The sequence below is a fragment of the Coregonus clupeaformis genome, chromosome 5 (genome assembly GCF_020615455.1).
Source record: "Coregonus clupeaformis isolate EN_2021a chromosome 5, ASM2061545v1, whole genome shotgun sequence".
Taxonomy (NCBI): domain Eukaryota; kingdom Metazoa; phylum Chordata; class Actinopteri; order Salmoniformes; family Salmonidae; genus Coregonus; species Coregonus clupeaformis.
The window spans coordinates 12,321,115-12,337,323 of record NC_059196.1 but is presented as its reverse complement, the minus strand read 5'-3'; the positions used below and the strand labels follow the sequence as shown (position 1 = coordinate 12,337,323).

The window sequence follows — 16,209 nt, the reverse complement described above, 5'->3', positions numbered from 1 at the left end:
TTATTTTCTAAGATTGTTGGATACTGTTGGTGATTTACTGCTTTTGAATTGTCAACTCTACACATGTTTTGTAATACCTTTAGAGTAGCAGAGAAAACTTCCACAGCACACGTCTTTGCACTTTTACTGAGAGATTCAGATTGTAATCTAATTGTTCTTTATCGCTTGAGCACAGATGCTTTACCTGTTTTGTCAGGTCTCCTGGGTTACACAGCCATTAGTTGAGCTGCTGCTATTGTGTCTATGACGTATTAGCCTTAGAAGCTACTCAGTCTCAAGCTAACTGCTAATGCTAACATAAACACTTAGCTACCGTCAACTAATGTAACTCTTCGGTAACTCTAGCTCATTTAACTCTTCATCTAAAAGTCAATAGGGGAACCTTGAGGGTCTCCTGGGAGGTACAGTGAGTAAACAGTGTAAGTGAAGTGTAACTCAGAGTGCACCTTCGAGTACTTCCCTATCTAGAGTTGTTGATGTGGAGATAATAAGTCTGCTTAGCACATTGCAAATTATTGATTTTCCCATGCAACTTCAAACAGCTAGTACTGAATCAATAAGATAGCAGTTGAGGATTTGGATGGTCAGGAAAAAATTATCCATGACCCTGAATTGAACTTGTGATCAGTAAAGTGTGAGCAAGCAATAATACAGTATTATTGACTGTAACTTTAACGTCCTCCATGAGATTGTTTGGCTCTCCACGAGCATGTCACGACCATGTTGGATTTACCATATCCTTCTGACCTTAGCTTTGCGGTACTGACTGTAACCTCATTGTGACCCTGCCTCATTATGGCCATACTGTTTCTTCTGACCGTGTTACAGAGGCCGAAGTAAGCTCTGTAGCGATCGGGGTGGCTGTGGGATGCACCTTCCTGGCTCTCCTCATCACCATCGGCATTGTGCAGTTCTGCTGCAAGCAACCCTTCAAGAAATGCAGGAAACGCTGCAAGAAAAATGGTAAGTCTACATCCTCACTGGACTTTACCTGAGCTTTACCTGGGACCTCTATCATCTCCCAAGACACTTTAAAAGATATCACCTCTATGACAACTGCCTGCCACACTGTCTGGGCATACACCCGCAATAACATCTGCTAAACGTGTATGTGACAAATACATTTTGATTTGACCTCACACACCTGTCATGTAGCAATCTAGTGTGAATCTACTGTTCCTGTGTGTACCTGTAATATGACATACAAAGGCCAGTAATTGGCTTGCTAGCTGGCCCCTGTCACTTATCTGATTGCAATCATTGACTGCATCAAGAACCTGAGCTGTCACATTGCCCAAAATAATCACAGCCCTCTCTCTCGCTCTCTCTCTCCAGAGCCATCACTGAAAGACAAAGTGCTTACGTGAGTGTTGACAACCAGTTTACTAATGGGGATGGTAATGGTGGTAAATCGTTCCTCTACAGAACTGCACTCCCTGTGTGTGAGCGTGTGTGTGTGAGAGCTGTGTTTATTAAAAAATCTGATCTCCACAGGAAGGTAGGCCTAAAGAAGTATCCCCCTCCCTTCTCCATCAGTGGCTGTATGAAGTAGAGGACCTGCATCACACAGGAGAACATCTCTGTTGATTACAGTCTCTCACTTCCTTTCTTTCTCCGTATCTTGCTCTCTAATATTGATCTGACAGTCATGTGTTTGAATGTAATACTGTGTCTCCAGTGAATATAGTGCAGTATGTCTTTGGCAGTAGCCTCGAGGTTAGAGAAGCGGGCCAGCAACTGCAAGGTTGACGGTTTGAATCCCAGTGCTGGCGGGGAGTGAGCTGGCAACGGGAGGGTTGCTGGCATCAATATATCAGGTGCCACCCACTGGTAATGTTCCCTTGAGCAAGGAAATTAACCCCATAAACTGTTAATTGGGAGCTGCACTGCGGCTGCTCCAGCCTCTCCATCCGCGTGTGTATACATCAAGGGATTGGATAAAAAGCAGAAGAGTAATTTAGCAGACGCTCTTATCCAGAGCGACTTACAGTTAGTGAGTGCATCCATTTTCATACTGGCCCTCCGTGGGAAACGAACCCACAACCCTGGCATTGCAAGCGCCATGCTCTACCAACTGAGCTACAGGGGACTTCATTTCCATCTTATCTTAGACTTACATAGCATAACCTTTGTGTCTCATGAGTATGTCACTGTAGGCTGATGCAGAGTAATGGAGGAGCGTGTGTTTTAAAGTATGGCCCTGGTAAACTCACATAAGATGGAGCATATCAGTTATTTCAATGTTTCTAATGCTCTCTCTCTCACTCATTTCTCACCACACAAACCTCAAACAACACACTCTCTCTTCCGGCCCACGTCAAACGGAGTTAATGCAGACAGGGGAGTGTATTTGAACTTTGTTGTAATACCACATTTTGTTTCTATCATAATAGAAAACAATTAAAAAATGTAACTACTATTCAACTGTCACACTTTGTGGGTTAGGGTGTCTCTATTTATAGTGGAAAATACAGAAAGGTGTGAGACCCAGGGGTTGGTTGTGGAGGAAAGGGTACTGATGACGAAAAGGAGAATGGTGCCTTGGCAGCTCGTCAACAAGCTAACCAGAGAAACTCACACATCCTCTTTCTTATAAGCTGGAGGTAACATTCCTCTAAAGTTTCATTTTAGGTCAGTTTGATCATTTAAACATCGGATTCTTTGTCTTTGTTTGTCCCACGTATCTCTCTCAGATATGTGTTTCCGTACCAGTTCTGTTTCGGTATCAAGTGTATTTGTTAATGACAGATAAAGCTAATTTGTAAATAAATGTGTGACTGCGTGTGGGTAAAGTAATTAACATTTTGATGATATTTTTTTGAAGTCTTTATTCCTTCTACAGTATGTGTTGTTGAACATTTTATTGCAAATATTTCCCTTTCTGATATTGACTGGCTATCTTCCTCTAAGATCTTTTGTGACAGAACAGAGATCAACCAGCTCATTACATGGAACACTGGATCTATATTAGTGATAATCAGGGTTAATATATTCACAGTAGGCAGATCATCAGTTTTCTCTGATGAAGGAGATGGTCTCTGACATACAACAACTTTGCTTGGAATATATTGCACTACATGTCACCACTACATTTACATACTCATGGTCTATCCCGATACCATATGATGTATTTTCATCTGCGTAATTCCCCCTTCCCCTGCTGTTTTATGTGAAACCCATGGCAATCAGAAAACATGACAGAGGAGTAGTGGGAGTTTCAAAGAACCTTATAAGACATTGAAAATAAAATGTAGGTTTTTGTTTATCCGTGGTTGAGTGTGTTGGAGTGAAATTCTTGTGATGGTGAGAGTTTAAGGCGGTGTGTTTACCATAACAGCCCTGTGGGTTGAGAGAAGGGCATGGTGCCACGGGTGATATACCAGGTTATCTAAGGAGGAGATTTTTTTGTATCTCTGCTCCCTTTTAGAGCAGACAATAGCTCCTCACTGTCATGGCTGCTGTGCAAGTCATAGATAGAGCCTATAGGGGTACCCCCAGGGCTCTGGTTCACAGTATGTGGAAAAAAGTGAGAGAGAAATTATATTCCACATGTTTGATACATGTGAAATGACAGTTAATATTCAGCATGTGAGGACTACATTGATTCTGTTAATGTCAAGTGTCTTTTTGTGGGGTCATACTCTTGATTTTAGTGAGAAAGTGCAAATACCTGTACTCTATTCTGATATTTTCTATTTCAATAAAACTAGGATATAATCTATAAATGGTATTACATGAAACTGTATGATGGTTAATTAATATAGTTGTCTGCTTGTCATTTGATAAAGTGTTCCCCTGATGAAAACTTTAAGTGTAGTGTCAGAGACTTAGGGGAAGACTGAAAGAGGAAGTGGCTATCTATTCTGTGTAACCACTAATCTAGTTGAGAATCGAGTTGGGAAAACCACTAATCTAATTCAGAATCTCCCCAGTATCATTATTTTTGCATGTGGGAATCCCTAATGTATCTTTGTGTTATGCCATGTCATGCTGGAGGATGTTTCTTTTTCAGTCCCACTCTGTCCTTTTTCATCGTTTTGACTGACTCTTACTTTCTCTCTGCTGTATGTTATACAGAGATTGAGTGCTACTTCGCATAGTGTACATACTGTATGTCTGTTTAATCCCATTCACATACTGTATATCTGTTTAACCCCATTCACATACTGAATGTCTGTTTAACCCCATTTATATACTGTATGTCTGTTTTACCTCATTCACATACTGTATGTATGCTCTTTCCATACTGAGATGAATAAATACTACTATCAGATCCTTCCTCAGAAAAAGAACACAAGACTAAATACAACATGACGTCAGATTAACACAGTTCATAAATACATATTTGTGTTAAGTCCACATGTAGAAAGTGTAATGAATACATGATTGTGAAGTCCAAAGCCCAGTAAATATGTCCAAGGAGTCACATATGGAGTAGTCAGGGAAGGGAACTGAACAGCAAAATGTAAATGTTATAACATTTTCACAGCTAACGTCAGTTTATTGCAAGCCAAACTACATTCTGTTCTATTTTCAGTAGCTGCAGTTATTAGTAATAATTGACCTATAAACCACCCGATAGAAAGAGATATGGTTATTTGTAGTTTAAATTGATTAAATTATATCTCACTTGTGGTGCACACAGTGTTGGCTTCCTTTTCTATACTGTGGGGGGGGTTATGTTGTCAAATGTGTGAATTTTCTGTGGAAAACTTTACAGATGAGTCTGACCAACATTGACAACTATCCGAACATTATAACTTGTAAAATGTGTATTCACAGAGTGCATATAGAATCCTTTAATATTATAAATGTTGTATTGCTGTTATAATCCACCCTCTCGCTCCATCTACCAAGTCAAAACAGTTTCTCTCCTTTTTCCACTTCTGGTTAAATGCTTCCTGTCAGTTGAAATGGGTGAAGGCATGTCAGAAATTGGGTTTCCCATCTCCTGCTCAAATCTTTAAAGACCCACCAAACAGCAACAGCCAGCAGCCAACTGCTCTCTGCTGTTTTGAAAAGCAGCTCAACCACTATTTTCTTTCTGCCGCACATCACTTTGTCAATAACAGTTGACAATGTCAGTGACTGCTTTAAGTGACTCCTCAGAGTTAACTAAAGTGAATAAACATGGTATCTTATTCACTAAAGGTTCCAAAAAAGGCTCCAAAAATACTTAAATAGCTACAAATAAGAGTTATGGTTGCTGATTTTTTCAGTTAGGAAAAGGAGTGTTTACTTGAAATGGCATACAAAGGGTTTGTAGACATATTGCATGACTCCCCACAATCTGGAGGGCTAAACAAACCCTTCTGTGTGTCACACAGTGTCCTCAGTTCGTGGACCATGTCAATCAAATGTCACTTCCACATCACCCAGAGAAAAAAGCATAGTGTTCATGTTGCAGTTCAGTCCTCCCTCCACTAGGGGCAACTCTGATAAAGCCGTCAGGAGTGGGAAGGATTCACCTATGCATGTAGGCAGGTAGGAAAAGGTTACTGAGTCCTCCAAGTTTACTACTGTTTCTATGTGGAGATTGTTCTTTTTATAGCTGGAGCATGTAGATTCCATCTCACATATGTCAAATGTGAGATTGCTGCAGTTTAGCTGCTCATCTGTAAAACTAAATAGGGCTACAGACTGTCCATCGACACTCCTCTCATAGTGTCTTCTTGTCTGGCACCAAACACATTCGCTTGCCCCTAAACAAACGCATGCCATGTGAGCAGACCTGTATCCCACAACAGGATCAGCAATAACTGTTTCGCATGAGATTTGTTGAAAACTCTGCTCTGTCTCAGTAACATGGGCATCCACCGAAGAAGGGCTCTGGCTCCGGTAGCCATCCCCTGTGACCATTACCATCTCAGGCAAGATTCCACAGTCCTCCCCATGTAGACTTCCAGCACACCCTAACTGGCAGCCCAGCCCCACCCCACTGTCCTCTTTCAGGCTGATGTCTGTGTTAATCCTCCTATCCAGCAGGGGGGGCTCTCCAGTTCCACTCCTGCTGCTGACGGCACTCTCTGGTGCTCCCAGGCTTCCACAGCCACTGTCTTCTTGCTTTGCCGGACTTCCTCCATTTCCATTCCCAGAAATGTGGGATTCAGTGCAAGCCCCACTGTCCAGACACGTCCTTCTGTCCTCTCCTTCTTCCTGCTCTCCCTTGCCTGCTGGAGTAGTCATTTTGTCGGCCAAGCAGACCATGGCATCAGTTCTGGTGGTGCTCATGAACCAGCCTTTGTCTGTGACGATCTCCACTGGGACCTCTCCCACACAGAGAGGCTGCCAGCCGCTGCCTGGGGATTTCTGAGGTAAAAGAGGACAAAAAAAAAACACATGAATCCCTGAACAACCTCCTAGAATGAGGAAGTGAAAGATAACAGGAAATAGAATGACAATAGGCCTCTAGTTTTGATTAAGAGATTCAGGGTTAAACAGACAGTTTATATAAATACTTCTTAAAAGCCTGGTGTTTCCCCATCTGTGGAGTTGCAGGAAATGAATATATATGTACTGTATGTGGTAGAACAGAGCACCACTGAACTCCTTTACTGAGCCATTTATTTTATGTTCGTATTCTTTATATTTTATTATTTCTTATTATTGTTGAAACTTCTATCTATTGTGTTGGTTCCTTTTTTGCACTTTAAGAATACAGCATTTTTGTCCTTTCCCTGAAGTGTCCTTTACCTGAACTGATAGACATAGTCAGTTGTGCATTAATTAAACTGTTCAAAGAAACTTACCAGTGCAACAGGCATTTTCTCAGGACGCCTCAGGAAGCAGCAAAGGCAAAGGGCCAGCATGACCAGGACCCCCATCACACATAGTATGGAGAAGGACACCACAGCAAGGATATACCACTCTGATGAGAAACAGAACATGTGTTTAGCCTAATTAGTTTAGTTAATAAGATTCTAGACATTAGGCTGGTATATGACGTATCAGAATGTTGAGCCATATATGGTCATGTAGAGCTGTGTAGTCTGAGTTGTATTACCTTGCTCTGGCAGCAGGAGGCACTGTTTAGGGGAGACGTCACTGGTGAATTCTCCTCCATTGCCTGAAACTTTGAGGCTGACACAGTACTCCTGTCCCCAGTGAAGAGACGTAAACTGAACCTCTGCCTTATCCTCGTCATCTTCATCCTTCAATTGCCGGATGACGGTCTGCAAGCCAATAAATGAAAATGTCAGTCAATACAGTAACCTGAATATATGAACTAGGATGAACCACATGTAATTATTTATTTTATTACATTAGAAGTACTGTTACTAGTATGTTTTTAAACAATGTATGATCAGTACCTTGTTGTCCTGTCCTCTTCCCTGTAGGTAGATAGTGTAAGTCAGGCCAAATGGGAAGATTTTTTTTAGTAATGGCTTCCTATGAACACTGACTGTTACTGAACTGGAGGTGGCCAACAGCGTACTGGAGGGATGCTGCAGTTTACCTGGAAGAACAGGGGTAGAGGAGAAAGGAAAGCAATGGACAAGTTTTGGCATTGTGTCACTATAAAACTAGAAATAAATGAGCAAATTTCTGAACCCAATACTTATTCAACTCGCCCACTAAACTTAGCTGTACTTGACTTACTTTCTCTGGGGTTGAACCTCTTCCACCGTGACCATGCAGAGATGCTGTTCTCAGTGACCAGTCGAACCCGGACCTTGTAGACCATGACGAAGTCATCAATAAGGTAGGACAGGTCACAATATGCCAGCTGGGTCCTGTCACAGCTGGTCACATTGGTCCAATTACTATTGACATACCTGAGGAAAGACACATGAAAGTAGCTATATTAATTATTATACTTTCTTCAAAGATGAGGAGAGGGTGGTATGGAAGAATGATTGAAGAGGATAAAGGTGATAGAGTGGATAGGGAGGACTCTGAGATGGATGCATGCTGAAGTGCGGTAGCTAAGTGACTTGTCTGAGAATGAAGGGATGAGTAAATTAAGAGGAAGTAAGGAGTGTGGGGTATACCTGGCCATCTGCACCTGGTACTGAGCCAGTGGCGGGGCCCCTTCAGGGGGGTCCCAGTGCAACGTCACCTCCCCGTCCCATATATCCACCATCAGATTGACTGGCTTCAGTAGGTCTTTACCTGTCACAATAATAACATTCCAAATGTTAAAGAATTTCCAGGCATTTTTATGAGATTTTGAAAGTACAAATATTTTCTAGGAAGCCTGGTCATCCAGAAGAGCAATAAGTAGTTGGTGGGTTTCCCAAAGGGGACTGTGTTTCATCAGGGGTTTTCTAAAACAGTTTCGCTATGAAATGTCACAACGTTTACAGTTGACTCATGACAATATTTGCTCAAATTCCAATGATTCGCTATCAATTATCTGTGGTTATTATTGATACTTCCTGAAATTATAACTATATCATAGGATGTCAATTGAACAAAAAAAATTCTCTGTTGACTCAAGTTAACTAGATGAAATATTTAACATTGACTAATAATTTAATTATCAATAACAATCTGCACTTAGTTTATTTTTTATGTATACGGGCATTACATTTTTAGATCGATGTGTGTCTTGAAACATGTTCCATTTTGATAGGAAGGACACATACACACTGAGAAATTTACAATATGCTACCTCAAACACTTTTGATAGCTAGGCCATTATGTCAATTTCTAAGTGCACTTTGTACTCAGTAACAATAAAAAACAGTCAATGACAATAAGCAATAAAATAGAGCAATTATATATATATATATATATATATATATATATATATATATATATATATATATATATATATATATATACACACACACACACTACAGTTCAAAAGTTTGGGGTCACCTAGAAATGTCCTTGTTTTCGAAGAAAAATCACATCAAATTGATCAGAAATACAGTGTAGACATTGTTAATGTTATAAATGGCTATTGTAGCTGGAAACGGCAGATTTTTTATGGAGTATCTACATAGGGGTACAGAGGCCCATTATCAGCAACCATCAGTCCTGTGTTCCAATGGCATGTTGTGTTTGCTAATCCAAGTTTATAATTTTAAAAGGCTAATTGATCATTAGAAAACCCTTTTGCAATTATGTTAGCACAGCTGAAAACTGTTGTGCTGATTAAAGAAGCAATACAACTGGCCTTCTTGAGACTAGTTGAGTATCTGGAGCATCAGCAATTGTGGGTTTGATTACAGGCTCAAAATGGCCAGAAACAAATAACTTTCTTCTGAAACTCGTCAGTCTATTCTTGTTCTGAGAAATGAAGGCTATTCCATGCGAGAAATTGCCAAGAAACGGAAGATCTCGTACAACGCTGTGTACTACTCCCTTCACAGAACAGTGCAAACTGGCTCTATCCAGAATAGAAAGAGGAGTGGGAGGACCCGGTGCACAACTGAGCAAGAGGACAAATACATTAGAGTGTCTAGTTTGAGAAACAGACACCTCACAGGTCCGCAGCTTCATTAAATAGTACCTGCAAAACACCAGTCTCAACGTCAACAGTGAAGAGGCGACTCTGGGATGCTGACCTTCAGAGTTGCAAAGAAAAAGCCATATCTCAGACTGGCCAATAAAAAGAAAAGATTAAGATGGGCAAAAGAACACAGACACTGGACTTTTTCTTTGCAACTCTGCCTAGAAGGTCAGCATCCCGGAGTCGCCTCTTCACTGTTGACGTTGAGACTGGTGTTTTGCGGGTACTATCCGTACGCCTATGTAGATATTCCATTAAAAATCAGCCGTTACCAGCGACAATAGCCATTTACAACATTAACATTGTCTACACTGTATTTCTGATCAATTTGATGTTATTTTAAATGGACAAATAAATTACTTTTCTTTCGAAAACAAGGAAATTAGACCCCAACAAGGAAAGTAACCCCAAACTTTTGAGCGGTAGTGTATATGCTATAATGTTCTTATATTTAGAGAGTCTATTGTGAGAACTAAACAGTGTTAACCAGCCAATAAATTATTAAAGCTTTCATTACCTGACACATAGTCTGAGATGATCAGGAGGGCAAGAATGGAAATCCAGAAGGTCCAATCCATGTCCAATATATGCTCTGATCTTTAGATAATCAGCATCATACTGTAGATATTATCCACACACTTCTGGCGTTCCTTATCACAGCCTTCTGCCTTCTCTCTGAATACAGGAGACAGGATGACTCAGTTGGACTGCAATGTTGTGATATGAAATACTTTACTCAGTTACAGTTAATAATTGACATTACTCTCACAGTCTCGTTTGATCGGTGTGACAGTGTGAGGAGGCTGTGTGTTTATTTCCACATATGACCTCACACCCCTCCTCTCTCTCTCTCGCTCTACTGACAACGGGCTTCCTGTTCTGACTGTAGCATAGCGCTTCCCTCCTCTCGCTCTTCACTCCTTTCTGATCTGTCTCTCCCTTCTTTCTTTCTGACAGCCCATCTCTCTTTCCATCTCTCCTCATAGACCAAGGGGGTTCTGTGCACTGCTTGGGGGTGTCATCCATTTTTACATAGATACTTATTGCAGAGATATTTATTTGCTCATATTTATCTGAGCAGGTGTATGTGTGTGTGTGTTTCACTTGTCTTACTTTACCACTGTAACATAACATATGGGTTCAAATAGGGTTCAAAAATGGAAATATAAATTTTGCAGTATGTCTTGATGTTCAATTCATGAGAAAAATGTGAAATTGTTTTAGCAATTGTTAGTCATGAACAATGCACACCCAGTTTATTTCTCAATCACTGGAATAATGGAATTAGCTCTTAAATATATCTGTTAAATATATCTGTCTGTTCCATGACTGTTGGGTCATGCCCTCTCTGGCCCTTAGTCTGAGGATGAAGAACATGACCACAGCTCTGTGCATTTCCATTCAAGGTGATTTGAAAGTTGCTACAGTACTTGGGTTGATGACGCTCTCTCAGGAGGTGTAGTATTCCCTTTATTTATTGCATAAGTCCACATGGTGGAGTCCTTATGCAATACAACTGTACCTGATGCATTTGAACAAGTAAAAATCAGGTTGTGTTTTCTGGCCAATTTGTCTGTCTGATCTAACCCACTACCACTTTTTGAGCTGTGTCCCCTCAATGGGCCCAAACTGTCCCTAGACCTATCCACTCAGCACCCCAACAACACTGCTGCATGCAGAGTCATACACCAAAATGCTTATAAGAGTTAGTTCACACCATTACGGTTTTACTTCTTCAAACAAGGAAATTCTTTGGGCCCATCAGGAGATTTCAGTTTCTACATGCTAACATTTATCACTTCTGTTTTCTAGTCATGCTCTTGATTCTGAGAAAGCAGTTTCACTTCTGTATATTTTCAGAAAACATAGACCTCACAACCTCTCTCTGATGATATCCTGTGTGATCTCATTCTCCGTAGCCGATGTGAGTATGACCTTTAAGCAGGTTAACATTCGCAAAGGTCGCGGGGCCAGACGGAATACCAGGATGCATACTCAGAGCATGAACTGACCAGCTGGTTGTTGTCTTTACTGACATTTTCAACCTCTCCCTGACCCGGTCTTTAATACAAACTTGTTTCAAGCAGACCACCATAGTCCCTGTGTCCAAGAATGCCAAGGTCACCTGCCTAAATGACTATCGCCCCGTAGCACTTACATCTATAGCCATGAAATGTTTTAAAAGGCTGGTCATGGCTCACATCATGGCTCACCATCATCCCAGACACCCTGGATCCACTCCAATTCGCATACCTCCGCAACAGATCCACAGATGATGCAATCTCTATTGCACTCCACACTGCCCTCTCCCACCTGAACAAAAGGAAACCAATGTAAGAAGGCTGTTCATTGGCTACAACTCCTTATTCAACTTCTTATTTCACACCATAGTCCCCTCCAAGCTCATCGCCAAGCTCAGGACCCTGGGACTGAAAACCTCCCTCTGCAACTGGATCCTGGTGAAGATTTGGCATGGGCCCTCAGATCCTCAAAAAGTTATACAGCTGCACCATTGAGAGCATCTTGACTGGCTGCATCACCGCTTGGTATGGCAACTGCTCGGCATCCGACCACAAGGCGCTACAGAGGGTAGTGTGTACAGCGCAGTACATCATTGGGGCCGCGCTCCCTGCCATCCAGGACCTATATACCAGGCGTGTAAGAGGAAGGCCCCAAAAATTGTCAAAGACTCCAGTCACCCAAGCCATAGACTGTTCTCTCTGCTACCGCACGGCAAACCGTAAACGGTACCGTCATTAAAATGCAAATCAATTTATAACATTTTTGACATGCGTTTTTCTGGATTTTGTTGTTATTATTCTGTCTCTCACTGTTCAAATAAACCTACCATTAAAATTATAGACTGATCATGTCTTTGTCAGTGGGAAAACTTACAAAATCAACAGGGGATCAAATACTTTTTTCCCTCACTGTATGTACATCAGTGGAGGCGACTCAGAGGATCAAAAGTATAGCTGATTCACAGGGAGCCAGCCTTGCTTCATCAAGCCGCCTGTATTGCTGGCCTTGCCTGCTTTTTGGAAAGTCTGAGTCTTGGGCGAAAGGGGGGTACAGTGACCTGAAGAACTTCGATCGTTCAGCTAAAATGCATAGCAAAAGCAGGGAGCATATAAATGCCTACATCAGGTTTAAACTTCTGGGAAAAAGCCGCATCGGTCATGTAATGGACAAAGGTCTGCGTATTCAAACTGTGCAACACAACGAGAAAGTATGAAGAAACAGGGATGTTCTCAAGCGGCTTATCGACACCGCTAGTGCATTTTTGAGCATGCAAGAATTGGCTTTTAGAAGACACGACGAGAGGGAAAGTTCTCCTAACAAGGGCAGCTACAAGGAGCTTGCAGAAGTAATTGCATGTTAAGATGCTTTACTTGCTGAATTTATGGAACTTTGGACTGTGATTTATGGGATGTCGAAATCAATTCACAATGATTTGATGGCTTCCATCACATCATCCATTTAAAACTGAGATTAAAGAGAAAGGTTGACATAGCGCATTTTTTTGCACGTGCTCAAGTAGGCTTTCCTCTTGTGTATTTATTTAGCAAAGGTGAAAACACATAATCACTCTGGACAGACACAAACAAAAACTCATTGCATAAATGTTGCAGCAGCCTAGGCTACACCTAAACATTAGAGATCTGGAGGAAAAGGAGACGATTTTTCTGTCTGATCAACTGTAGGTTCCTACTAATAGCAGCTGCATACAGCCTATGCGCCCTGCCCATCTGGTCACGGTAAGGTTATGTATTTATAGTCCATTTGTGTGTCAGGAGAAAATATGAATGTGATCAAATTTGGTTTATATTCAAACTTGGGCTGACTACGCTGCCTATACGTTTTCAATCCAAAATTATTAACTGGAATTAATCAATCAACATAATAGAGATGACAGATGTGAGTACATTTTTAAGTAAGCCTACAGTTGCATAGGCCTGCATGATGCAAACATGCATAAAGCAACTCTGCCCAGTGAGTTCTATTGTCTATCAGTTGTTGTCTCTGTGTCTGGGTAGTGGAAACCCCCTATTAATCTAGTCTAAATATAATTAATATGAACAAGTATAAGGTTTCTGCAGTTTGACAGGGTTTTCATACCAAGTGGGCGAGATGCGCAGTCTGTGTTTGACTTTGTGAATTGAGTTTAACTTCATGGAGAAACTCGTTGCCCAAACCTACTATGGCGCAGTATTTCACTGTTAGTCTACACCGATTGTTTACAAATCATGTGACAAATAAAATTTAATTTCAATTGATGATTTTAGCTTCTACTGTCTCTGTCGCCTGTCCACTTCCTTTTTCTAGTAATTCAACATCGGTACTATTTCTCTTTCGATCTATGTCTCTATTGGTTTCTCTCCTGAAAATGGACACCACCACACAAATGCAGCTCAGTTGAGTTGAGACAATAGTGGTTTCATCCATAACAATGAGCTCTCTAGCGGAGAGCAGTAGACAGTGCATGTTACATCGAGTCTGGCGTCATCACCCTCTGGTGGTGATAAGTGGTTAATGTAAGTTAATTGTCAAACTGAGGGTCACCTTCCCAATCTTTAGATATACTTTTTAAGATGCACTCTCCTGGAAACGTAACAATCATGATACGTCTATGTCTTGTGAAAAGATAGCATAAATGATACATATACATATTTTCACTTTTATGCTTATTCCATTCGACAACTGATGCCCATCCTCAAGGTCTGTGTTCATTGCTTTGTGTTAACATACTGTGCTATTACATCACCTCTGTAAATGCTGATTTCAGTTTTTGAAGTCTGCTTCATATTCTGCTGAAGGTGTCATCATTTGTTATGGTAAACTTGACCATAGATGATTGTTGGTAGCTCCTTCCTTTTGTTAATTTTACTTGTGTCCATCCTTTTCTGTTTGGAAAGGTTTAGGAGGAAGAGCCGTTTAATCTAATGTAAATATGCAACATTCTATTAAGAGGCTTTCAAGGATGAATCTAAGATAATTTGACTTTAAAATGTGTGTACGTGCGTGATCATGGGTGCGTCTGCATGCCTGTGCTTTCTCTAGTAGAAGGAATGCAGTCTGAGCACATTCTGGAAATTTACACACTGGAAAAAACACCTCACAAAATATACACATTATTCCCTGGGCAGAAATTTGACAAACTGACTTGTTGAAGGGTGGCTGTCAACGCGTGCTGTAGGTGGGTGCAGTGGTGGAATCAAACGCCCAGGACACAGACGGATAATCCAACAGACTTTAGTGATCGGCCAAACACGGCAATAGGTCCACTCTTGCCCGCGAAATACGCACGAAGGCGAACAAAACAAAAAGCGCACAAACAGGTGCGTAAATACTCCAACAGTGGAGGGAAGCTCAACCGAGCGAAATACAGGAAACACGCCTATACCACGACTGACAAAAATCAATAACACACAACACTAGACAAACACAACGAGAAACTTATAGAACACTAATTAGGCTTAAACAAGAACAGGTGTGACAACAAACAGACAAAAGCAAACGAACATGAAAACATACAACGGTGGCAGCTAGTATTCCGGAGACAACGAACGGGCCTGCCCGAACAAGGGAGAGAGGCAGCCTCGGCCGAACCGTGACAGTACCCCTTGACGCGCGGCTCCGACGTGCGCCGACTCGCCTCGGACGACCCGGAGGAGCGCGCGGAGCAGGGTGCGTCGGGTGCCCACGATGGAATTCCGTCAGGAGAGCACGGGTCCAAGATGTCTCTCCTCGGCACCCAGCACCGCTCCTCCGGACGTACCCTCCCACTCCACCTAGATACTGGAGACCCCCATCCGACGTCTCGAATCCAAGATGGACCTCACAGTGCGCCCGGTGCCCCCTCGATGTCCAATGGGGGCGGAGGAGTCTCCTGATCTCACTTTCTTGGAGTGGGCCAGCTACCACCGGCCTGAGAAGGGACATGGAATGAGGGGTTAATACTTTATATTCAACAGGCAGTTGTAATTTGTAACACACCTCGTTCAACCTTCCCAGGACTTTAAATGGCTCTACAAACCGCCGACCCAGTTTCCGACAGGGCAGGCGCGGAGGGCAGGTTTCAGTAGAGAGCCAGACTCGATCACCAGGTGCGTACACCGGTCCCTCACTGCGGTGGAGGTCAAGAACATATTCATCTTGCCTGGCGAGGGTTAGCCTCCCGCTGCTCGATGTATCCAGGTTAGGTGGTCGTGGAGAAAGGGTGTTGAGACCCCTCAAGCCAGTGCCTTAACCTTTAGGCCGTACCACGGCTAACAGCTCCGTCCCACGTATAGTTCCGCTCCGGCGGACTGAGCTTCTTAGAATGAAAAGCACAGGGGGCGGAGTTTAGGTGGCGCGCCAGACCGCCAGAAATGACGGCTCCTAGACCGGCCTCTGACGCGTCAATTTCAACTGAACGGCAAAGAGGGATCTCGGATGCCAGCACCGGGCCGAGGTAACAGGTCCTTCCAGCCTCCCAAACACCCTGTCCGCCTCGGCCGACCACTGCAGACGCACCGACCCCCTTCAAAAAGAGACGATGGAGTGCCACTCGTCCAAAACCCCGGATAAACCTCCGTAGTAATTTGCAAACCCCAAAACTGCTGCACCTCCTTCACAGTGGTTGGTGTTTGCCAATTAGCACGGCCGACAATTCACTCCAACCACCCTGACGCAGACAACTGATAACCCCAAAAAGGAGAGACTGACTCTGAAAAACAGACACTTCTCTGCCTTAACATACAGGTGTG

General features: G+C 42.4%; 1 protein-coding gene across 1 annotated transcript; it reads right to left on the bottom strand.

The window, feature by feature from the left end:
* Positions 1-2,019: 2,019 nt before the first annotated feature.
* On the bottom strand, positions 2,020-10,223 carry il10ra (interleukin 10 receptor, alpha). Its single transcript, XM_041874569.1, has 7 exons — positions 9,978-10,223; positions 7,992-8,112; positions 7,600-7,775; positions 7,311-7,456; positions 7,004-7,172; positions 6,750-6,868; positions 2,020-6,309 (listed from the first exon to the last, which is right to left on the bottom strand). The coding sequence occupies exons 1-7, from the start codon at positions 10,036-10,038 to the stop codon at positions 5,350-5,352; spliced, it is 1,752 nt and encodes a 583-aa protein (XP_041730503.1). The 5' UTR covers positions 10,039-10,223; the 3' UTR covers positions 2,020-5,349.
* Positions 10,224-16,209: the final 5,986 nt, after the last annotated feature.